At 41.2% G+C, this 24,252-nt stretch overlaps 1 protein-coding gene across 4 annotated transcripts in view; it reads left to right on the top strand.

Moving 5' to 3' along the window:
* LOC110953124 (RNA binding protein fox-1 homolog 2-like) overlaps positions 1-23,361 on the top strand; it is a 68,066-nt gene extending 44,705 nt beyond the window's left edge. For 3 of the 4 annotated variants that reach the window (XM_022196976.2, XM_022196973.2, XM_022196977.2), the window contains 7 exons: positions 6,966-7,053; positions 8,801-8,857; positions 10,763-10,913; positions 11,999-12,041; positions 16,285-16,385; positions 18,045-18,120; positions 20,174-23,361. In XM_022196976.2, coding sequence (XP_022052668.1) covers positions 6,966-7,053; positions 8,801-8,857; positions 10,763-10,913; positions 11,999-12,041; positions 16,285-16,385; positions 18,045-18,120; positions 20,174-20,218 — 561 coding nt within the window. In that variant the 3' untranslated portion in view covers positions 20,219-23,361. Of the gene's footprint in view, positions 1-6,965; positions 7,054-8,800; positions 8,858-10,762; positions 10,914-11,998; positions 12,042-12,513; positions 12,557-16,284; positions 16,386-18,044; positions 18,121-20,173 lie in introns of those variants that run through there. The other variant, XM_022196978.2, reaches the window with a different exon arrangement.
* Positions 23,362-24,252: the final 891 nt, after the last annotated feature.

Genomic DNA, 24,252 nt, shown 5'->3' with positions numbered 1-24,252 from the left:
CACATCCCTTCATTTTCTTCTCGCCAGTCAAGTTTGTCATGTGTGTCGTTTTAGTTTGAAATGGATCTGTAGCTGTTTTTCTGATTTCTTTTTTTTTTTTTGCCGTCATCTCTGCCTTTTTTTTTAAAATTTCATCATCAGTCTAGTTTCTTTTATTGTTTGACTGTCCTTCTTCGGTATGTTCTTTTGTGGTGACTGGTAGAAACTGGAAATTATAGCCTCTCTACGCACGACCAGTGTCCAAATGCACACTTGTCTCTTTGTGGTGTAACTTTACCACACAAGAATGAGTCATTCCTTGCAACATCTAACCAAAATATTTCCAGTTGTCCTTTTGGAATCGTCCCAGACAGCGATAAACCAACCTTTGCTGTTCTGCTGTTACCATGGAGGGTGCTGTGAATTTCTATCCGCTCTTCCTACATTTCCTTGGAGGTGTTGCACAGTTATTTTCACGGCTAGTTTTTTTGGGGTCCAGGCAAGGTGGCCCCATATCTCCATTCTCCTTTACCATGTCTTTTGTCCACTAGAGCACCGTTACGCCTCTCTCTGCCACCGGTCTGATCGTTGCAACGGCGGTCAGAGCGTCGAGAGCTTAGCATCCTCTCTCCTTTTTTTTTCTGCCTCTTTTCTTCTTTCTCTCATATTCTGTTCTGAGCTGTAACACTGCTGCTGTCAGGGTTTTGTTTTGTTTTTTTTTTTTCTTTTTTGTTTCACATGGGGGCAAGGCGGGGGGACATTTAGGTTTCTTTTGTTCCTAGGATTATTTGTTCCTTTATTTATTATATTTTTCTGTTTCCCTGACGACTTCTGTGTGTTGTTGTCAGTCTCCACGGTAACCACTCGCTGTTTCTACGGCAACGGTAAGTTGTGTACAAACATCTATCACTGAACTGATCCCCCCCTTACCCACCCACCCTTGAACTGGGCATTTGATACAGTATTATGTACTATATATAGCACATGGCTTTTATTGTGATAGGCCCATGCAGTGTAATGCCCCGGGAAGCTATTATGTAATTTGACAACACAGCATCGCAGGCACACAGGCAGACGGACACAGCATCTTTCAACACACTAGATCCTTTAGCGGTAATGTTTCCTCCACATGCCCGTCCCCCCCCACCACGTCATTAACACCTCACTGGGAATGACCGAATGTAATCACCCTCCTCTATGCAATGACACGGCTATCTACAATCCATCTGATTAATTCTCCATCGGACTTAATGTATGTAGTATTCATCTTCTTGATTAGTAAAAAAAAATCAGCAGAAATGATATGAAGCTTTGCTCCCTGTTGCTGCCTATGATTGCTTTGAGTGAATGCGGAAGCTGCAAAGCTGCGGGGCAAAATAAGGCTGCTCTGGTTTTGAAGTTTTCTGTTTTTATTTCACTGACCTGCCTGCTTTTGGCACAGTTTACATCCGTCAAATATTTGCCAATTGGACACGTGAGAAAAATGTGAGCCAAGACGTCACAGATTTAGGGAAGGAGTTGATACAGAATGAGGGATAATGTTCAACATGTGTACAGGCAGCAGCTTATCATATTGGAAACGCAAAGACTCTACAAATGTGCTCTAGCCTCGCCATTAAGAAACAAACTGAAATTGTTCATGTTCAGACTATTTTTTGGATTGATGTAAAACTAAATTTGGAATATTTAGAAACGATGCTACTCCAGGTCTGTAGTGGGTTGCACCAGTTCTTCATAAATCCGTTGCTACGTTTGAAGTAGAATTGGAAATTCCACTAGCTGTTTTTAGAAATGATGTTGCACCATTAAAACGTAAATGTTTTTACTGTACAACTGTAACAGCTGATAAACTGTGATTCTGTGTGAGGCAGCTCACCTGTCTATGAAGAAAGCTACGCAGAGTGAGCTGCTGTTAGATTGATCGATCCGTCTCCATGTCAAGGATCATTTATAATTCTACGTAATAAATGAAGTTTCAGATGTTTGTTGACATGTGTAGCTGTCTCTTGGGTGATGCTCATATGGATCCTGTCTGATTCATTTAATAAGCTAATCTTAATAAACTTTCTGTTGATGTTTTGCCAAAAACCAGATTTTAATCATATCACTGAGTCTCAATTATCTGACCTGTGAATGTTTTATTTTATGCACAGTGAAAAAGTTTTCTTGTGACTTTGACACTCAAACTGTGCCTTTTGCTTTCCAATATTGGTGCTGAAATGTGGGCAAACTGTCAAAGTACTGTATGTTTTCAGTACATATCTGGAGGATGCAGTTTAATCTTGTGTCATGTTGGAAGAGATACAGAAATGTTGCAAGGAAAAATGATCAAGGTGTTCATTCAGACATGAAGCCTTCAGATGCTGTCAGATTAACAGAGAGGAAGGCTTGTCTGAATACGGTTGTGTGTACAGGAAGATTTTAGCTCAATGCTTTATAGTTTGATGTAAGTTGTATTATAGTTTCTTTTAAATTTAATTTTATTTATTTTTTACACCCTAAACAGCTTTTATAAAAATAAACTACTGCTAGTTTTGTCAGTTGGTTTCTCATAACGGTCCCATTGCGAGTAGAAAAGATAATAAAGTAGAACACATCTACTTTATTATAGTGTGGCTCCGTTTGGATTTACAGGTCTCTACTGTACTGCAGTGTCTTGTTTCAGAAGACCAAGATGGCGACGGCTAAATTCTAAACTCGAGATTTTAAAGCTGCACTCGATAAATTAATGGGTAATGTGATAATAGCTATGAACATCTTTTATATGCATGTATCTTTTATATCTATACTACTGTTCAAACCTTTGGGATCACTCAGATGTGTCCGTATTTTGAAAGAAACCTGTTTTTTTTTCAATAGAGATAACATTAAATGAATCATAAATCCAGTCTAGACATTGTTAATGTGGTAAGTGACTATTCTAGCTGGAAATGTGTAATGGAATATCTCCATAGGGGTACAGAGGAACATTTCCAGCAACCATCACTCCTGTGTTCTAATGCTACATTGTGTTAGCTAATGGTGTTGAAAGACAAATTGATGGTTAGAAAACCCTTGTGCAGTTATGTTAGCACATGAATAAAAGTGTGAATTTTCATGGAAAACATGAAATTGCCTGGGTGATGCCAAACTTTTGAACGGTAGTGTGTATATAAATATAATAAATCTCTATGTATGAAGCAGTTTGAGTGGTGCAATCATTTTTTTAAGCAGTAAACACTTGAACTAATTCTAGTTTGAACGAATGAACGGCTGGTGCAACCAACGTGTGGTCACTCACCAAATCAGCCCGTGTTGTGTAACCATATGCATCTCTAAACCGATATGGGGTTTACCTTGCTGTTTTTTGGGTCTCTATTATGCTGCCTTTTTTGTTTTTCTCCTTTGGTTTGGTTTTTCTTGTAGTGGATTGTCTGTGTATTAGTAGTCGTAGTAGTAGTTGTAGTCGTAGTGTACTGGTCTCAGTTTGTGACACAGTTTTAATGCCTGGCATAGTGTCTCATGTTTATTTTATTTCTCCTTTTTTGGGAATGAGGATTGCTCTCTCTCACTCTCCTCTCTCTCTCTCTCTCTCTCTCTCTCTCTCTCTCGCTCTCCCTCTCTCTCTCTTTCTGTTCCCTCCATCCTTTGGTGCTCTGTTTCTCAACCCACCACATATAATGAGATTTTCAGGAGAATGGTCACCAAATCTAATTGCTTTATTTGAATGATGCACCTTGGTATATATGTTTTGTTCCAACAGTAATTGTTATTGGTTTTTTGTGTTGCTCATGTAAACTCTCTCCCCTTTTCTCTTTCTCTTCACTCCATCTTTATGTTCTCCTGTTGTTGTTTTTTTGTAAATGGACTGGCTCTGTCTCTTTACTTCTCACCTGCATCCCTTCCTCTTAACTTACCTGTCCCCATGTTTGTCTCGTATGTGTTTGATGTGGGAGTGCTGCGATCGTTTTGATTGGTCTCTATGCTGCATCCGACGCTTGCTGATTGGCTGAATTTTTACTTTTTTTTTCTTCTTTTTTTTTTGAGTTTGTTACTCACTCTTGGTCATGTGATGCGCCCATATTTGGCTGTGTGTAATTTCTGTGTTCTATGATTATTAATTTAGTCAAACGGATGTTTTTGCACCCCCCCTCTTTCTCTCCCTCTCCTTTTTTGTGTTTTATTTCGATATTTCTTTTTAGGTATGTAAACCCCACAAGTTTGGTTTCATATGGAAATGTGACTTCATTTTGTTTGGGTTCGCTGTCCAGGCCGGACTGGGAGGGGAAAAAGTGGGATGAGAAAGGATGAATGTTGGATTAATCATCAACACTGAGATTTGCCTTCCATATTGGTCTCTGTTGATTTGCATGTGCTCCTGTCAACCATTTACCCAGTTTCATTAATTGCGCATGACACAAACACAGAGTACTACTTTATACACAGACCCAGCATTAACACAGGTTCAACTCTTTAATCCAATTACTTTATTTTGCTCCTGTTAGTTTGCACTGCAATATAACGTCCTGCATCTCTATGGAAACAGCACAACTATAGCTAGAAGTAGAGAAATGACTAACCTTTAGTGCCATAAACGATTAAAAAACATACATTTCTTTTACCAAAATTTATGAAACCTAGAATCAACATGCACAACATTTTTCCAAATGCCCCCCATGTGATACCAATATTGGGAGGAAGCAGCGTTAGGCTAAAAATACTACAAATATTTCCACACAGCCTACAGTTCAGTCGAAAAAGTCCCAGAATTCTTGTGTTAATTGTAGCTGAGTCACTCATGGCTTCTTGAAGTGCAGAATTTACAGATATTTACACAGAATCTGTCCTAGTCAAGACAAAGCAAGGCAGCTTTATTTGTATATCGTATTTCACCCACGAGGGCAACTCAGTGTGCTTTACATTAAAACATTAAAAACATCCGAACCATTCATGCACCATGCATTTAAAACAAGTTAAAATATGCTATAATTGGAAAGCAGTGGCAAACAGAAAAGTTTTGAGCTGGGATTTAAAAGAAGTGAGAGTTGGAGCCAGTTTGTTCCAGCTATGTGGAGCGTAATGAGTAAACACTGCTTTACCAAGTTACCGTCCGATACAAACAATTTCTGACTGGCAATTTTTTAAATGTGACTTGTAGAATAAAATAATTTTGATGAAATATCTCGGTTTTGATCTGAGATTCGGTTCAGGTTTTTGACAAAATTGCAGATGAGTGGTTCATAGACTATGGGAAAATTGACAACCCAATGATTCTTTTTGTTTTCTGTCTCTGATAAATAATGTAACGTTTAGAAGTACCAGCAGAGGGTTCACTGCTACTAGTCAACTTTAAATTCTGAACAAGTCTGGACAAAATTGTGCCGTGTTCGACAAAATGTTGAGATTAATTTGATTCATTAACTTGATTTGCATTCAGAACGTTACCACTCAGACACCCGTGGACAGTTGTGTCAGATAGCTAGCCAGGCTAGGCTAATTGAATCACATGCCACTGACCTTGTCATTTGCAATGAGGGAAAAATGAGGTAAACCTCATTTCCATTTGAATGAAGCTCTGCAGATAAAGAACATGACTCACCGCGAGAGGCAATACGAAAGGCAGTCGAGTCCTTAATGGTCTTCTAAATGGGAGTGCGGCGCGTGTGTGCGCGAACACAAGCACTCTCATTCCTCAGTCTCTCTCCTTCTTTGTCACACACAAGCACACACTCTCTGCTCATCTAGCCGAAAGGTCATTAATCTTTAGCTTGAAATGTGCAACTTGGACATCACACTCGGACAGTGCGGGTTATTACAGAGAGCTACAATCTCCTTCTTTTAAAGCCCATCAAAGGAAGATGAGGATAGATCAAGGGACCGGAGCGGGAGCCTTTGAAGCTCAGAGAGGAGATTATCAGCCATCTTGGATTGAAAGGCCTAAGCATTAGTCTGAAATGTCAGCGAGCATGCACGGAACATGCGCACACACACCTAGAAATCCACAATACTTCTCCCTGTGCATGTCAAAAGAAGTACAGCTCAGTTTCCTTTGCTGTGCCGCCCCTCTCTGTTTATATGCACATCAGCAGCATAGCCGGTGTCACCCATGGCACCCGTTATGTTTGTTTATAGTGAATCACCAAATCTCTCCTGGGCAACTTGCTTTTTATTGCATGATGACTAAAATTTCCCCCTAACTATCTCCACCCACTTTTACGCACATGAACACAGAAACCACGAAAAGAGTCAGCAGACACGTCGCTTGTAAAGACTTTAAATGACGGGATGCTTTGTTACTAAGCAGAGGTAGATTTTTCGCAGTATTTAACATGCAATGTCAACAGATAGAGAGAATTTTTTAGTAGAAAATAACCCCTTAATGAAAATCTTCACATCCATGACAGCTAAGGCTCTGAAGTGTGCCTTTTGATAATAAAAACAAGGTAATGTCACAGGGGTCCGCGTACTTTACGGCCATCCGTTTTCCAGATTGATATGGGTAAACGAAAAACGGGAAACCATCCGATTTTCGATTTCCGTTTGGATGAAGGTAAACGAAAAACGGGAAACGAGCCGTGTCCCGTTTTTCGTTTGGAAATCGAAAATCAAAAAACGGAAAACGAGCCTCTTTTTCGTTTACCCATATCAATCTGGAAAACGGATGGCCGTAAAGTACACGGACCCACAGGATAGTTATGTGGGACAGAGTGATTTATAAAAATGCTAATTAGATGTTGACACAGCTAAATGGGCCATAACTTCAACATTCACTTTTAATGTCCCGGCAGCAGTAATTGAACTCAGAAAATAACATTATCATTTTCAAGATGTGCAAAATAAATGGAGGCGATCACAATTCATCATCATAGCAAAAAAACAAAACAAAAAAAAACTACATCAGCCTTGGCCTTGATTTAGTAAACTACATTTGAGCCTGTGAGCTGCTTTGCTTTCCTGTGTCGAGTTGTTGTGTCTGTGCCTTGACTGTGTGCTCCTCCGTCCCCCAGGTGAATAACGCCACCGCCAGGGTGATGACTAACAAGAAAATGGTCAGCCCCTATCCTAATGGAGAGGCTCTCAGCACGCTGCCCTATGGTAACAACCGCAATGACACACACTAACAATGACCACCAGCTCGCCTAATGATCCAAACAACACCGGTGCACAGCCAGACAAAGGCACACGCAACGAGGCTACGTACACACTAATGTGTTTTCTTTCTAAAACGCATAACCCTTACTGTCTTTACATGTAGCCTCCGTACTACTGTGGAGTTTTAAGGCCACTAAAACAGAGATTTACCAGAACTTTGGCTGCTGTGACATGGCAGTATTATAGCTGTCATGTACATATTTGTTGGTACGGTTGCAGTGCAGTAACATGTTTGAAAAGCAAGCCGCCTCTGACGATACTGGGGTCAGTATATAATTGCCGGATTTTTTGTACCATAGTTGACATTTTAGGCCCAAAATCAACATGGCCGCCTTTAACCAAACACCACATGGCATTTTTAGACAAAGATTCTTCCAAATATTATATATACAATTGAGTAAAATTGAAAGTTATTTCTAAAGATACTGTAGTAAACCTGTTGACATGCCATAAATCCACACTTGACTCACACACTACTTTATATGAAATAACTCAGAAAGCCTTGGAGTCTTGCCAGTCTTGTCTCCTAAACCTATGTAATTTTAACAACATATGAAATTCTATATTGGTACGCACAAGTGAATATAGTACAACTTAATGACGATAGTGGTGATGATTATCTGTGGAGTCTGCATTTTATTTCCTTTTAATATGTTTTAATTACTATTTTAATGTATTTTTTTATATTGTTTTAATTTTTGTAGGCTAGAACACGCTTATTTTACCGCAAAAATAATTAAAATAATGTATTAAAATACCTATATATCGCGATATAGTGAAAAATCCACGATACCAAATACAATTTAAAAATTCACGATGCAGTGAGACTATGAAAAGTGAGCCGCAATATGGCAAGGGACCACTGTACACGCACATCATAATGCAGATTTTTTTCTGCTAAACTGTAGATATCTGTATTATGAATGGTAAAAAAATCATTTGACTTGCGAAGAATGACGATGTAGATGCTGGAAAAAAAAAAACCCTCAGCAGCTTCCTGTGCTCCTCAGACACTGCGTCCTTCCCTGGTTTGTGTTAATTCAGTGCTTCATTCATCTTGTGTACTGAATCAGGCGTCGGTGACCTTGTTGTCTTTGCTACCAGCTGTTGTGCGGCTGGTAGCGTTTTATCACGTTGCTGATGTCGACATGCACAGGAGCAAAGCTATTATTTGTATTCCTAGTATTTTCCATGACTACACAGCCCACCCACTGCTCACTGTTTACACCAGCACACACACGCTTCACGTATGGAAATAATCGTGAGCTAAGATAGTTGTCTGAACAGAGATGGTTTTCATTGAATTAAAAACTATCCTCGTCTGGCAAAGCAACACACAGATCCCAAACCTACAAAGTGCTCTCAGATCTGAATCCAGCTTCTGTCTTTTAAAAGTGAGGTCTTGTTGAGCAAACATCACGGTTATTTTTTAACCAAACGTTGCTCTGTGGTGCCGTTCTCCTTCCACGTCTCATTATCATGTATTTATCGACAACACTGGTCTGTGAGTGCCGAGTGAAACCATAAATGGCAGCAATAAATATGAATAACTGATCTGCGGTTCAAATGGTGGGCTGAAATGTGTGCACAGTATGGGATATGAATCACGCCTTTCCTCAAATGTTCAGCAGGAATGTAGGATTTTATGCTCCCTGTTAATTAATTGCCCTTTTCTTCTCTGTGTGATCAGCTGGGTGGAAATTGAGTCCTATGGTGGGAGCCGTGTACGGACCAGAGCTGTACGCAGGTAAAGCCGATCTGCACTGAACACTGTAGAGATCTACAGCCTGCTTTACATTTCAGTCACGTCTCAATCTTTATATTAATGCACTGCTTGCCAACCGTTTCTCCTCATTTACAATTTTATTGATATCAAGCCTTCGCTGCGATAGTTGGATTATTCCTCTTCTCTCTTTTCTTTTTCTGCTTAATTCGTCGCTCAGCCTTCCCTGACTTTTATTCCTCTGAGCAGGCAGACAGACGCAGCCACAGGCATTACGCTTTCAGTCCTGTATTTGTGAATGTGATGTCTCAGGAAGGCCTTGAGGATGAGCTTGCGGTCGAAGGTCATTGTGGCTTCGTAAAACTCATTTTTGGTCACTACTCGAGAATAAATGCGCTTATTGTTGCGAAAGTTCCACATCTCATCAGGGCTCCAGGCTAACGTTCCCACAGGTAGAATTGGCAGACTCCAACTTTGTCAGCTGGTGAGTGATTGAACGATCCAGTTTTCTGTCAGCGTAATAGAGGGAATATATTCATTTGTCACGTGGTTGTCAGTGTTGTAGTCGATATTGTTCATGTAACTGGTAGGAGGACAAAATTATGAAGTGGTGATCTGGAGAACTTAGTTTTGACAATATTTCACATTTGGTCAGATACTGAATCGGTGACACCAGTCTGAGCGTCCGTCTTCAAAGCCTGCTGGCAGTTTAGATCTTCTCTGGTGTCAGTGTGTGATCACATTTTAGAAGCTGAAGATTCTTCTCAGCCAAATCCATATTTACAGTATCTTGTGTCATGGCAGTAACGCTTTGTTCTATTAGAAGCAGTCTTATCGGAAAGACATAACTACACTTAATCGGCATGAGCATGGAGCCGGCCTCTCGAGGCGAGTAAGTCTTTGTCCTTCTGGGCCTCTTGTCACCCCTGATGGTGCCTGCAGATCTCCCCAGGTGCTGCTAGTAGGAACCAGTGGCTCTAAAACACCCATGGTCCGTTTTATCCCGCCAACTCTCCCGAAGCAACACACTTGGTGGGCTCCCAGGGCTGACAAACGTGATGCTGGGGTGTGTGTGGTTCCTGTCTGGTGATAGCAGCGCTCTGAACCTTTACCTCAGCTCAGTGTGGCACCTTTACCCTGTTTGTTTGTTTTTAATCATGATAAATTTTCAGCTGTTTTGCCCTAAAACCTCACACTGTCTACGCTATGTTTATTACCCCTCCTGTTGTCTTCATTTACGGGCACCACAAAATATTGTTTCCTTGTCTGAAAAATTCCAAAAATTCAGCCAAAAATTACCCAAATTTCTGGAAATTTTCAAAACCTTCAGGAAGAAAATTCTAATAATTTCTTAAATGTTTCCCTTAAATGTTTATTTAAAAAAATCCCCCAGATTTGGCAAGAAAATTATTGTAAATATTTTCAAAAAATGAGTAAAAATTTTCCCCAAAAATCCTAAAAATGTCTAAAGTGATTACATATACATCAGTAAAACTTTTTCTTGAAGAACATTCACATAAAAATCAACCAAAATCCAGCGAAATTCGCTGGATTTTGGTTGATTTTTATGTGAATGTTCTTCAGAAACATTTTTAATATTTCTTTTTTCCACCAAAAAATGTTCAAAGATTTCCCAAAAATGTAGAAAATGTGGACATCAGAAATTTCACTGTGAAAATATATTTTCCTTCCACATTCTCAAACTTTAAAACGGGTTAAATGAGCCTGGAAAGACATGGATGTAAACTTGACTGCTTGATGGATTCATCCAACTGCAGGGCACGAAATCTAGTTTTTGCTCACATTGTCCTTCTACCACCTACATTGTTATCTTCCTTCCCTAAATCCACTACTGCCACTCATCCTTTCTCTTCCCTCCACCTCCTCTCTTACTCCTTTTGTCCTCTCTATCTCCCTCCTCGCCTCCAGTCCCAGGGTTTCCCTACCCTTCAGCAGCTGCAGCAGCAGCCACAACAGCGGCGGCGGCGTTCCGCGGCGCCCACCTCAGGGGCCGAGGCCGACCCGTCTACAGCGCTGTGCGGGCCGCTGTGCCTCAGCCTGCCATCCCTGCCTACCCTGGGTGAGGAAAATCTGCCTCTTTATAAACACGAGCTGTTGACTTCACATGCTTTGTAGCCGGCTCAAATCTGTGGCTTTTACACAAAATGCATTTTGGAGATAAAAAAAAAAAAAGTCGAAATCTGTTTTGTTTAGCGCCTAAGTAAATCTATTGAGCAACACCTCATGAGTCATTTTCCAAATTCTATTTAACCAGGTCTCCGTGTAACGCAGCTGTGCTCATTCACTTTTTATGCTCAAACATTATTCACACTTCACTCTTTTCAGCGGTCCAATTGGCACATTGTCAGTCAGCTCACAAACCATTCAGTGGAGTATGACACACTGATGGGATTGCACCACTGAAGGTTGATTTGAATAAACACACAGATACCAGCGTCAGCAGATTTGCATAAATACACACAAACCGCATTTAGTCACCTCGTGAACAGATTGGCTACAAATTATCCACGTCCACGGTGATCGTCTTTTTTGTGCGTTCAGTCTGTGTACTGTGCATGTTGTTGCTGTGCTGGGAATGACTAATGGGAGTTGTGACTGCCGTGGTGCTCACATCAAAGCAGAAACGACTGGTTCATAGCCTCATGGCTGCTTCATATGATGACTCTGAAATGAAGCTAAACAAGATGAAATTTTGGGATGCAGGAAATACCTTCTCCTTATGGGCTCCACTGCAAACTCCACCTCTTCTTAAAATGACACATACGAAGTGGCCTTTATTGCCTTCGTTTTCTTGTAGCTGGGGAACAATAGCAGTTTATGGTCTCATTTCAGTTCAGTGAACTTTATCTATTAGTCCCCTGAGCGCATTGTTTAATGTTTTTAGGTGCAGCGGTGGAGCTTAATGGGAGTTGTATTTCCTCTGCATGTTGCATGGGTGTGAAATAACTACCTTCTCTCTCTCTCCCTCCCTCCCTCTCTGTCTGTTCCCTCTTGTTTCTGCTGTGTTGTGACCTTCATCCACTGGTTTTTTGGGACATTGCACCGCTCCGTTTGCACCCCCCCACCCCACCCCACCCCCCCACCACCACCGCCCCCTCTCCCTTCCTCCTCCTGTCTCTTTCTCCCGTGTTCTTCCTCTCTCAGTGTGGTGTATCAGGATGGGTTTTACGGCGCTGCAGACTTATATGTAAGTAAATTCACCTCCAACAAACACGCCATCTCTGTCCCTCCCCTCACGGCTTTTCTCCTGCTCCTTTTTTTTTTCCCCCTCTGGGGGTGATTCTGCATGTGCGTCCGGTCATGCGCTGCACAGAGCTGCCTGCATAATGGTGAATCCACGACAAGGAACTGTTTAGAAGACAGAAATCTGCACATGATCCTTTATCCCTGGGGATTTGTTGTGACGAAAATATTGGTCATAATACAATTTACACACTGACTGGGACAGTGTAGGCTGAGATGATTTTAAAAATAAAATCAAGCGGATAAAAACAGCCTGTCTTAATGATAGCATGAAGGGTCTGAAACACCACTACAAAGGCTTGCTCTGTAGGCGGATGCGGCAGCGTGCGTCAGTGTACGAGTGTGTGAACAAGAGTGTGTGTGTGTGTGTGTGTGTGTATCCAGGTTGACAACGGTTGTTTCTGTTCTCTCTATAGACTAGTGTTTCAGGACTCAGTCCTTAGTCCCAGATTGCCTCAGGTAGGGTCAACTCAACACCAAACCCACAGTGTGCATTGTTTTACTGTACTACCTCCTCTGATCTTATGAATCATCTTCTGATCTGATCTGGAACATGTTGTCTTTTAGTTGTTACAAAAAAAAATTGCCACTCCTTTTGAATTTTGCGTTGTTTTTTCTACTAACTCACTGAAATGTGCACTTTTTTTTTTTTTAAATTGTGGGAAAGGGCTTTGTTTGCTTACTAAACTACTAAATCGTGTGTAATTTTCCGTCCAGTCTGTTCAAAGGAGAGCCTGGTCTCTTTTGTCTGGTTGGCAAGTTTTGGAGAAAAATTGCACCCATTCTTATTTTGTTGTTGGCAAAAATGACAACACGCCTACAGCTGTGGTCAGATGTTTGCATGCACTTGTCAGAAACACGAATGACACGGCAGTTTGGAGTTTGGAACCGGCTTCTTAAAAGCTCGACCCAAGTTTGTCGGGTCACCTTTATTTATTTAGAACATATAAAACAACACAAGCCAACCCAAAGTGCTTTCCATTTGATTTGTTGCTACAGACAATTAAGCCTTTGATGCACAACATGGGTCAAAAGATGCCCATATTCAGTGGAATATAGGAATCTGTTGACACATGTTGTGCAACCAAGGGTTAAAAAAAAACCACTTCTGGAGCAGTATTTTGTTTTGAGTTGAAACAAAGGTGTAGTTAAAAATCTCAACTCTAAACACACTGTCAGACCATGATGGTAGCATTGCTGCCATTTCTGTAGTGTTTTGCTGAACGTGGACAGTATAATGTAGGAAGCTTAAAACCTGCCATGACAACATCAAACTACCAGCCAGAAAGTTAAATCCTGGATATAAGTGGGTTTTCCCAGCAGGGCAGTGACCTAAACAAACATCACAAGTGATAATTGCATGGCACAATGATTTATTGATCTAGACTCTATAAATACTGTAAATACACCTAACAAAGACAGTGTTTTTGTTTTTGACCCATTAGATCGTGTTGTATTTTCGCGTACAACAGATTTTGTGAATATTCTTTGTAAAAACAGAAGCTTTATTCATTCTGTCATAACCGTTTTGTGACCAAATGGCTGCAAGTAAAGCTAGAAAAGCACTCAGAGAGCGCAGCACTCCGTCAAGGCTGCTCATTCCCCCATATGGCAGTGTCAGAAATGCAGCATTTGTTTATAAGTTATTGATCAGAATTCACAGCAACACAGAATGCGGCTATTCAATATAGATGTACCCACAAACAAAGTGACGTTGCGCTGAGTACAGGTGTGTGTTATGCATGCGTAAGTTATAAAAAAAATCTGAAAATTAGTGAAATCTGCTGGTTCCACCCATGATGGATCCTCATCTTTTACTGAAAAGCCTTTGAAACATCCTCAACTAAGCCACAACATAAAGGCGTCAAGTAACAACAACAGACGAATGAAAAGTGATCAAAAATGAATCCAAAGATAATACAGTAAATCAATACTTGTAAGCAACCAAACATTGCAATACATGACATTATAGTGCAAATATGCATTATAGAATACATTCTATCAGGAATATACTATATATCAATAAAAAAGATGACATATATATATATATATATATATATACACACACAAAATTTGATTTGCTTATATTAGAAATTTTCACGAAAAAGTTAGCTCTAAGATACGCTGTCCTTTTATCGTATATTGTTTCTATTGTAATGAAAATACAAAAGCAATATGATTATATTTGTAAACTAGAGATTCTAAGCTTTTATATGATGTCTAACATGTTGTGATTTCCACGAGTGAAATGACTACAGTGGCTATGTCCATTTTCAGTAAAAAAAGAAACGAAAAATTTGTTGGAAATATCGCATTTCTGGGTAAAGTAAAACGGACAAAATTCTGCTGGGAATGAGTTATTTCACTGTTGCCACACAAAGACTCGTTTACAACATCAAAAGGTGCGTGGTAGGCCATCTGAGCTCCCGGACTATTATGTTCGGATACTGAATCACATGATCTAAATATTTAATGGGCAACAGCAATTGATGGGACTCAGAAACACCTCCACAATTAAATCTGTTGTTCCTTGTATTATTTCCAACAGATAAGTCCACAGTCGTGGATTTATAGTAGGATCTCAGTCATGTGATCGTCAGCAGGCAGCTAATGTAGCGTTCACTTACAGTGACGCCATGCCACTATGTCGCAATGGGAAATCTTTAACAAATCCAAACTGTAAGCTGCATCACTTTCAAAGTCCAATCAGATGGTTCTTGGGTCATTTCTGACCTTCCCTGAAAATTTCATCCAAATCCGTTAGCCCATTTTTGAGTAATGTTGCGAACAGACAGACAGACAAACCAACGTCGATCATCACATAACTCCACTGCATTCCTTGCCAGAGTAATTATCATCCAACACTGCCGTAATTTACAATAAGTGTCCCTTACAAGTGCATGGAAACTTCTGACTCTGCTGGTCTGTGCTTGCTACAGATATTTTTAAAATAATGAAGTGCAAATTGTCTTCTAATTGGATGCAACCATGACGGTTTATCGTAAACTGTAGGATTCTTGCTTTGAAATAAGAGGCTGCGATTTCACAGCAAGGTGCGGTCGCTGTTACCCAGCGGTGTGAGAAGCTCTGGAAGCCTTCTGGCTCGAGCTGAAACAGAGAACACGGTCTCTTCCTGAATTAACTGCCCCTCCCAGGACGATTATTAAAGCATGTGCTGATCAGCTGCTGCATGCGGACATACTGTATTACCGCTCCATGCCCTCCCTCCTCTCACCCACAAAGCCTTGCTGCTCCCCCCCTCCACCCCACCTACCAATAACCCAGTGCTTTCTCCTCCTCCCTCCGTCTCTGCTCCGTGTCCTGCAGGCGTCTCAGAGAATGCTGGGATGTGTTCTGTTGTGCTTCGCTGTTCTCTGTTCTGACCAGGTCCAAATGCAGTGGGGATGTTGTGGGGTTTTTTTCCCGTTTGTTTGTTTTGTAATTAGTAGGTCTGAGCTGTAATTTGGGGTCGTGCATGCAGCGTCAGTGTGAGGGCGATGGTTTTAGTGTCAGCCCAGGCTTGCGTGGGTGTGTTTGTGCGTGTGACCTTATCTCCCCCCCCCCATCTTCCTTCGCTGTTTTCTTCGTTTAAATCCACATGAAAGAACGCCACAAATAATAAAAATAACAACTGTTGTTTTTGTCTTGAATACTGTCTGTCATCACCGGGTCTTCCACACCGTAGCACTCATTAGTGTCCTCATCTCGTAGGTGTTCTCTTAACGTGTCTGTTCATTACTCGACTCCTCTGCCCCGACCAGGCAGTGAGGTTTCTATACGACCTCGGCTCTGTGAACATTTTGTCTTCTACTGTTTTTACCCCCCTCTCTCCCGTAGTGGTAGTAATACAATCTAACTCAACTCCGACAGTCCAATTTCCTCCCTCTGTCTCACTGATAAAGCACCTCTTGTCTCACATCCAACACTACACCTTCTCCTACTTTTTTCGTACACAAATGCAATACACTGGCATACTGTTTTTTAATTGTAAAGTTTTTGATACAGTGAAAAATACTTGATATTTATTAACCATGTACCTATTTTCGTATACGAATAAACGACAGCCAACTGTTTCTTTGAGATAAATGTCAGCTTATTGCACTTTCCCCCCTCATTTACACACCGTGCCTCGGGCATCTTCCTCCTTCACAGCGTGTGAGTTAGTTGCGTTGTGTTTGTGTCTCCAGGGAGGCTACCCTGCTGCTGCCGCCGCCGCCGCCGCCTATCGCTACGCCCAACCCGCTGCTGTAACCGGAGCAACCGCCGCAGCTGCCGCCTACAGCGACAGGTGAAGTCTGCTCAGGATTGAAAAAAAATACACAAATGCACACACCTCACTGTGCAACACAACTGCTGAGGTACAGATTTGATCTTCTAAGTCAGGGGCCCTCAGGGTGACAACATTATGCCTTGTAGGGCAGGGCGATATTGGGGGAAAAAAATTGCTTCCAAATGTTCCGCTTTTCAAATATTGCAATATGAAAAAAAATACAATCATTTTCAGCAGATGACTTGAGTAGCTCTGTTTGGAAAGGATTTATCATTCTAGCATGACTGGGGCGATTTTGTAAGGGAGCGCATCTGCACAGAAAATAGAAAAAATACTTCTGAAAATTGAGTTTTTACGAGAAGGACTTTCTTTGAGTGCAGACTATTTGGAAGTTTTTCACATGGTTTGTGCTGTTACACTGGCAGAGATGTCTGAAATAGTCTTTTGCTCTGGATTGCATTCGGATCTGGCTTTGCATTCGTCATACAGAGCTTTGTTACGCTGATTTAAATACTCAAGTAAATTAGTTGTGGAGCTGCAATTCACTGCGGACAGAGAATCTGTTTCTTTCAACCTTTCTGTAGCAGAAATATTTCAATTCGACTGGCGAAGGCTGCACAATCATGGCCAGAATGAAAATCGCAGTTATTTTGATCAATGTTAAGATTGCAATTATTCATTGGTTTTACAGACTTGTATATACAGACGGTCCTCGATTTACCTTGGAGTTCCAACGTAACAACGTTTACGGCTCTTACAAGAGCAGAAGGCAACCAGGAGAGCCAGTCAGATCCTGTATGAAAGATTTTTGTCATTGAGAGACAGGAGACTTGTGCAATTTATCAAGATACTACAGAACATCTATGGAAAGAGACGATTCTTGCGTAATATTTGGCAGTTGGTGTCTGAAAGGGGAGCAGAGAGGAAAGTGAAAATGTTCTGATAAAGGAAGTTTAAAAACTGGAACCACATTTTGCAGTTGAAGCCCTACTTATCGACCAACACGAGCACAACTCGTATAGTGAATCCACCGGTGCATTTTCTCACCAGTTTCACCATTCACCGTCATTAGAGAGCAAATCGAATCCTCCTGAGTGGTTTATGATATCTGACGGTGCACAGGGACGAAATGACAACACGTTAAAGTGGGACTCATTTATTTCCCATTAGCTCGCATGCCGTTGGCCTGTGTACAGCTTTTCTCTGGATATTCATTTGTTCAGCAACGCATTTCAAATGGAAATTGGAAAATGTAAAGAGATTGTGCTGCACAGATTAACGCTGCCTGGGTTGTGAGACGAGGAGAAAATAATTTTTACAGACTGATCTTATATGAGAAAAATGTTTTTGACGACTAAAGATGGCCTCTTTCACAAGGTCCAATCTTTGTGCTCATTACAGGAGAAAATTGCTATAAAACTTTATATACCTGGATCGTATAAGCCAGCACACGAAACGTATTTGTGGAGTGTTTAACCTTGTGCTGCTGCAGCTTTTTGTAAATCTTAACAGCATTCAGTTCAAACTTGACTTGGGTGTTTGCTCAAGTCTGAAAAGGGTTTTAAAGACTGTTTGAGAAGAATATCTGCAATACAGGACGACAACAAAGTGGAAACTTGCCTTGACTGTGTCCTTGACGACTTAAATGGGTAATCTTTTATGTGTTTTGTGTTGTAGTTATGGCCGGGTGTACACTACAGATCCATACCACGCTTTAACTCCAGCTGCTGCTGCGTACGGAGTAGGAGCCATGGTGAGAAAACCGACACAAACATCTCCAATATGAATGTGTTTTAAAGAGGGCAAGTTTACATCAAACAGAACTTTCTTTATTGGCTAAGGTGGGTATTGTTTTAGTGATTCTAATTTGTTGCTTCCCACCGTTGCCAACTGCTTGGTCAGAGGGAATCGAAAGGCAACTTTGGATTGTTGGGTTCTCCGCTTAAAACTCGTACGGTCTGTACCTTGCTATGCTGAGGCCACTGTTCACTGTGTGATTTTCGGCCGTCCCAGTCAAAAGATAACATCGTGGTGATATCTTTGGTCTTGGCTCTAAATCGGTGGTCCTACGTCGCACTGTGAGGCAGGTTCAAGGATGGCCGTTGTCATGGTCTTGCAACCAAAGACAAGCTACGATAAAATTCTGGCTGTCAGAAATTTGGGCTGATCGTCTCACGGTGCGACGTCGGCTAACTAACCAATAGAAATGCAGTTTGAAGTGACGTACTGATCAGCTCCACATTCATTCACATTCAGTTTTTTGTTACGTTTACAGGTAGTGTGTTTCGTTGGAAAATGACAGATCATAACAGTAAATTCTAACGTAGAATGCTAATAGACACTAATAAGTACCCACCGTACTTCAAGCTCCCTTTGCAAACTGGCATCCCAAATTAGCTTCTCTTTCTGAGCCACGACCGCGTCCACATTCTCCTCCTCCTTTTTTTTGGGGGGGGGGATTTCTCTCCAAACACATAGATGTCACCAGGGCGAGGGCTCTGTTCATGTTCCGCCAGTTTCCCTGTGATTGTAGGCGCTCCATTTGTGCTTCAGTTGTGTATTTTTGTGATGTTTTATTCTTGCGCATTCACATCAGCTCACATTTTCATCGTGCAGTTTGCACAGAGCAAACTTAACGAACTTTTAGATTCATGTCATACAGTGTAGCACGCTGTAAACTTATAAGACTGTTAAAATCACACAGTGTGTAGAGGCCTTTAAGCGCTGTTAGATGGCATATGTTGTGAAGTGGCACTATATTCATATCATTGAATTGATTCTGCTCATCGATTCTTAATGGTTCTCGATTTTTTGGGGAGTTTCAGATAATTAGAGTTGCTACAACAGGAGGTTTCTCCTTTTACATTAATGCATGTAGTATGCTATAACTCTAATGATACAGTTGCTGTGTTTAATAAGCAGTCAGTTTACAAAGCTGCGGTCTTACTGCACTTAATGAAGGTGGTATGTAGAGAGAAGCAGCAGTCACAGTAAAGTGTTGCTCTAAGGGTCATGGAGTTGCTTAATTAGCTGTAATGAGCCTCCATAAGAAGGATATTACTGAAAGTATGTGCGTTGTGTTTGCTGTCACAGAACAGAAATAATATTCATGTGTTGTTTCTCCATTCTGCATCCAGCATTCAGAGAGCTGAAGTTATCGTAGCAGCGTTGGTGTCTTTCTGCTTTGGTTGTTTGAGGTTTTTTCCGCTACTTTACTCTTAACAAGAGCAGAGTCTACAAAATCTAATGAGGTCATCCTTGTGTTATTTCTCACCATCCCTGAAAATTTCATCCAAATCCGTTCTTCCATTTTTGATTAATGTTGTGCACAGACAGACAAACATACGCCGATCATCACATTACTCCTCTGCATTCCCTGGTGAAGTAATAGTTAAAAGTATTGGAGGAGTTCATGTGAATACTAGGGCTGGACCCGAATATCCGAATATTCGTTCGCTACGGCACTATCCGGATATTCCCTCCGGGTGGACGTTGCTGGGCTGAAAGAATATGCGGCGTTACTGTCTTCCCTTCGCCTTCGGCCCACATCGGCTCATCTCGTCCTGTCTATGTGACCACCCCTTCCTCCCCCCAGATGAAAATATTCGGAGCTCGTCTCTTCCCTTCGCCTTCTGGGCGGAACGAATATTCGGATATTCGTATTTAATAGGGCCCGAATATTCGGAGGCCAGAAGCCACTATTCGGGCCAGCCCTAGTGAATACTGTGGATTGGTGGTCAAACAGGATATAGAGAAATGTTGAATGCTGCTCTTCTTAACCGTCTTGTCCTCTCTGTGTTTTCCAGGCCAGTTTATACCGGGCGGGATACAGTAGGTTTGCTCCGTACTAAAGCCACAAATCACATCCAAGGAATTTCAATCTGCTCCAAAAACCCTTTTTTCAAGCTCTTTGGCAGCAGCTCCCTTCCATTCTTCTGCAGGCAGACTATTGTGACAACTCGTGTGTTTTTTTTCTTCTTTTTTCTTTGTTTTCTGGTTTGTGTTTTTTTTTCTTTTTCCTCTCTTGTGGCGAGGAGGGAGGTCTTTGCCACATCATCAGCTCCAACTGTGTTTCTGTGCTCTTCTTTCTGTTGCTGACGTGGAAACAATGAAAAAACTAAACTGCCAGGAGTTTAAAAAAAAACAAAACAGCTGGGGCCTGATACTTTTGGACTACGGGGCACAATTCAGGATGGTTTTTAAAAACACTACGGGACCTGGAAGGAGACGGACCGGCTGTTCCTGTGTGATCCTGCACACTACAAATGTTTTTCCTGAGAGTTTTTTGAACTTACAGTATATCCACTGCCCTAATCACACCTATGTACACACACTTTACATTCAAGTATACAGTCTCCTCTACGTTTTCCTTTAGTGATTGCCGCAGCACTACGATAAAAAAGGTACTTCTGTTTTTAAACACTACACCGACATAGAACTGCCCCCTCTGCAGCAGTCACCCCTCTGATTAAACATTGTATAATAATAAAAAAAAAAAAGAATCAAAAGGTGCACCGCTCCCTACAGAAGATGTTGGACTCGGAAGCATCACAAACCACTGTTCTCCAGCAAACTGCGAACAATATGGCATGTCTCTCTAAGTTTTTTTTTGTCACTTTCTATCATTTTGCAACTTTCCCAAGCGTATAAGGAAAAAAAAAAAAAAAAATACTCTTTAAAGACGAAAAAGACAAGGAAAAGAAACAAAGTGGCCGTTTTTTTTCTGCATTACCTCAGTTTTTCTTGCCTCCGTTTTGTCGTGCTGCCATTGAGAAGTCATTACGACATGTTTCAGTAATAGAGCCGTTCATTTGCCTTTTTTTGTTTTGTTTTGCAACGCTAAGATGGAGCGCTGGATCGGTTTCTACCCCCGTATGTAACCGCGCCTCCCTCCTAAGGCTTCATGTGCTTCTTCCAAAAAAGGACCCGCTTTTATCGCCTAGACCGTCAGACATTCCAGCTGTAGCGAGGAATGAACGGATCAGATGGACAAAGAACCGCAGAGCGCAAAACGGACTACATTCAGCTCCCACGCACTCGGGGAACTAATCATCTGCCAGTCCGCCGAGTGGAATGGGGATCCCTCCTGGCCGATTGAGATGTTTCTGCTGATAGTGTCTGATCTCAGCCCGGATTAGAACGCAGCCAATCACAGTGAAACCGAAAGATGCGAGTCTTAAAGAAAAACAGTAACACAGTGAGATTTAAGCAGCAGTTTTCTATTTATATTCAGTGTTTTCACTAGCTGTCCACATCATGATGTAATTTCAACTTCCTCATCTTCATCACGCTCTCTGGGATCGTTTAGTTTTTCCTTACCGGTGCATCTGAAGGCATGGCAATCGACTTATCAACTCAACTCTGTCCTGTATGTATCCATATATCCTCACTGTGTTGTTATATCTGTTGTTTTTTTTTGTTGTTGTTGTTACCTTTTTGGTTCCAAAGATTTTCTGACAAAAAAAGCACATTTTTGGTCCTGATGTATTTCTTATTTTTGTGGGTTTTTTTGTTTATATGTGTGTTGGAGCTGGAGAACACACGGGAACTCTGACCCGCAAACACCATGCCGCTGTTAACACACTAATTTATTGGCTTTTTTTCCTTTCTTTTTAGCGCTGACACACGAACACGGTGTAGATGCGGAGGTGTTTGCTGCAGACGAGGGAAATCAGAGCAGATGGGAGTCATGAGGGAAAGACCCGCGGTTTGGCGACGGGAGGATATTTCCCAGCAGGGCCAAATTACAGTAAATGGATGGGGGGTGGGTGGGTAGAAGGTGTAGAAGGTGAGAAAGTGGGGGGCTTCATACAATGTCAAAAGGGCCCCGTGGCCCAGCGGTGGCCGCCTCTTTTTGAACAATGAAACGACTTGTGGGCGCTCAGTGGAGGGACGTCGGTGAAGGTGAGAAGCTGAGCCATTAATCATGAGCTGACAGAATAACGACGCCCCCCTCCAACGCCGCCGTCGTCTTTTTTTCAGGGGGTACAGTGGCGACGAGGGGCGATATTGTTTGGTATGATTGTGCGCAGTAGGTCCGACGAGTGTTTTTCTTTTTGTCTTATTATTCCTTACGAGTATTACCAGAAGTGTTGCTATGCATGCTTTCGTGAGAGAGATAGAGGATTGAGGGGGGGGGGGGGGGGGGGGGGTGTCTGGCTTTTCTTTTTCATTTGTGCATGAATTCAAATCCTAGTGCTGGAGAAGGAGGAAGAGGAGGAGGAGGTCGTGGTGTTTACATAGCAGGAAGGGGCAAGAAGTGATGCGAGGAGACGGGTCCGGGGCCAAGTGTGTGGCTGGCTTTATGGTAGCTGATTCAGTCCTCTTCAATAATGTGGGTTATCTCTGCTCTGTGCCTCTGTGGTCGCCGTGGTAATCACCAGTCATATCAGATGTGTAAAGTTTAATTTGGTATGCCTGGACCCCTTGCGGTTTGCTTTTATAATGAACATAAAACTCAAAAGTGATAGAATGACAGCACCGGCCCGCACCGGCAGTAACGGAAGTTTCAGCACGGAGACGGTGACCTGGCAGCTGTTCTGGTGAACCTGCCCACTGAGATGTTCCTTCAACGGCTTCTCCGCCTCGCTCATGCAGCCGGCTGAAGCAGCGACCCTTTCGCTTGCGTTCGTCTCCGCTAATTGGAGTAAATCTCACTCAAAAGGCTTCAAAAATAACCACAGAGGTGTGCTGGAAGGACACTACAGTCACCCCCGCTGACCCTGACGCCCTGCGCTCAAGTCAGCCCAGTGGGAGTTTTTGTACAGCGATTTAATAAATGGGTTTGAATTGCATGTGAAGGGTTTTTTTTGTTTTGTTTTAAAAAATTTTTTGGTCACATGCGCTCAAAAAGCTCATTTATCCAAGTGATTTTTAAAAATAAGTGACATGTATTATCTCACGATGTTTTATTTTTGCCATCCTTGTGTCTGCCTTCTGTTTATTCTCTTCATTATTATTGAATGTATATAATAAATAAACTGTTTGGTTTTTATACCGGTATTTGAATACTTATTGCGTTTTCTCAGGTGTTATTGTTCCACTGATACAGATAACAGTATTAAGATACACTGTAAAAACTGTCAAACATCTGTACACTCTAAAACAGCTTTACTGTTTATTTAACACTGAATCTAAAGAAGTTAGTAAGCAGGAAACAGTACAAATGGTACAATTCCTGTGGTTGCCAGAACGCTAACATAAAATTAAACATTTTCTTCATTTACAGTAAATGAAGTTAAAAGTTTTAGGAATTTTAGTTTTGCATGAAACTTTACATGAAAACACCACATAAAATAAAGTTTGTGTGACCTTTATAAATATTATAGCATTGTTCCAGAAACAAAACAATAAAGCAAAACGCAAAATGACAAAAATTAGACAAAAAACACTGGTGAGACAAAAAGGAAACGCAACAAAAACCAGAAGCAAAGTGACAAAAACGTGAGACAAATGACGTGTCGGACAAAGCAACAAAAACAAGACAAAATATTTTTTTAAAAATGTGACACAAAACAACAAAATTGAGAAACAAAATGACACAAAACAAAAAAATAAAGTTAGTGACAAAAAAATGGACAAATGAGATAAATGACAAAAGCGGGAAACAAAACAATAAAAACAATGCACAAAACAATAAAGCAAAACACAAAATGATTAAAAAAAACAAGCTAGACAAAAAGGAAACGCAAAACAACAAAAACCAGTAACAAAATGGCAAAAATGTGACACAAACGTCAGGAAAAACAAAACGAGACAAAATTTTACAAAAATGAGACAAATCAACAAAAGAACAATAATCAATCTAGTATTTGACTTCATGATCAAAACGGGTTGTCATGGTCTAGAATTTTTTTTAAACTTAGTTTTACTAATTTAAAAATTG

The sequence above is a fragment of the Acanthochromis polyacanthus genome, chromosome 21 (genome assembly GCF_021347895.1).
Source record: "Acanthochromis polyacanthus isolate Apoly-LR-REF ecotype Palm Island chromosome 21, KAUST_Apoly_ChrSc, whole genome shotgun sequence".
In the NCBI taxonomy this organism is placed as follows: domain Eukaryota; kingdom Metazoa; phylum Chordata; class Actinopteri; family Pomacentridae; genus Acanthochromis; species Acanthochromis polyacanthus.
This window is presented reverse-complemented; position numbering and strand designations above follow the sequence as displayed.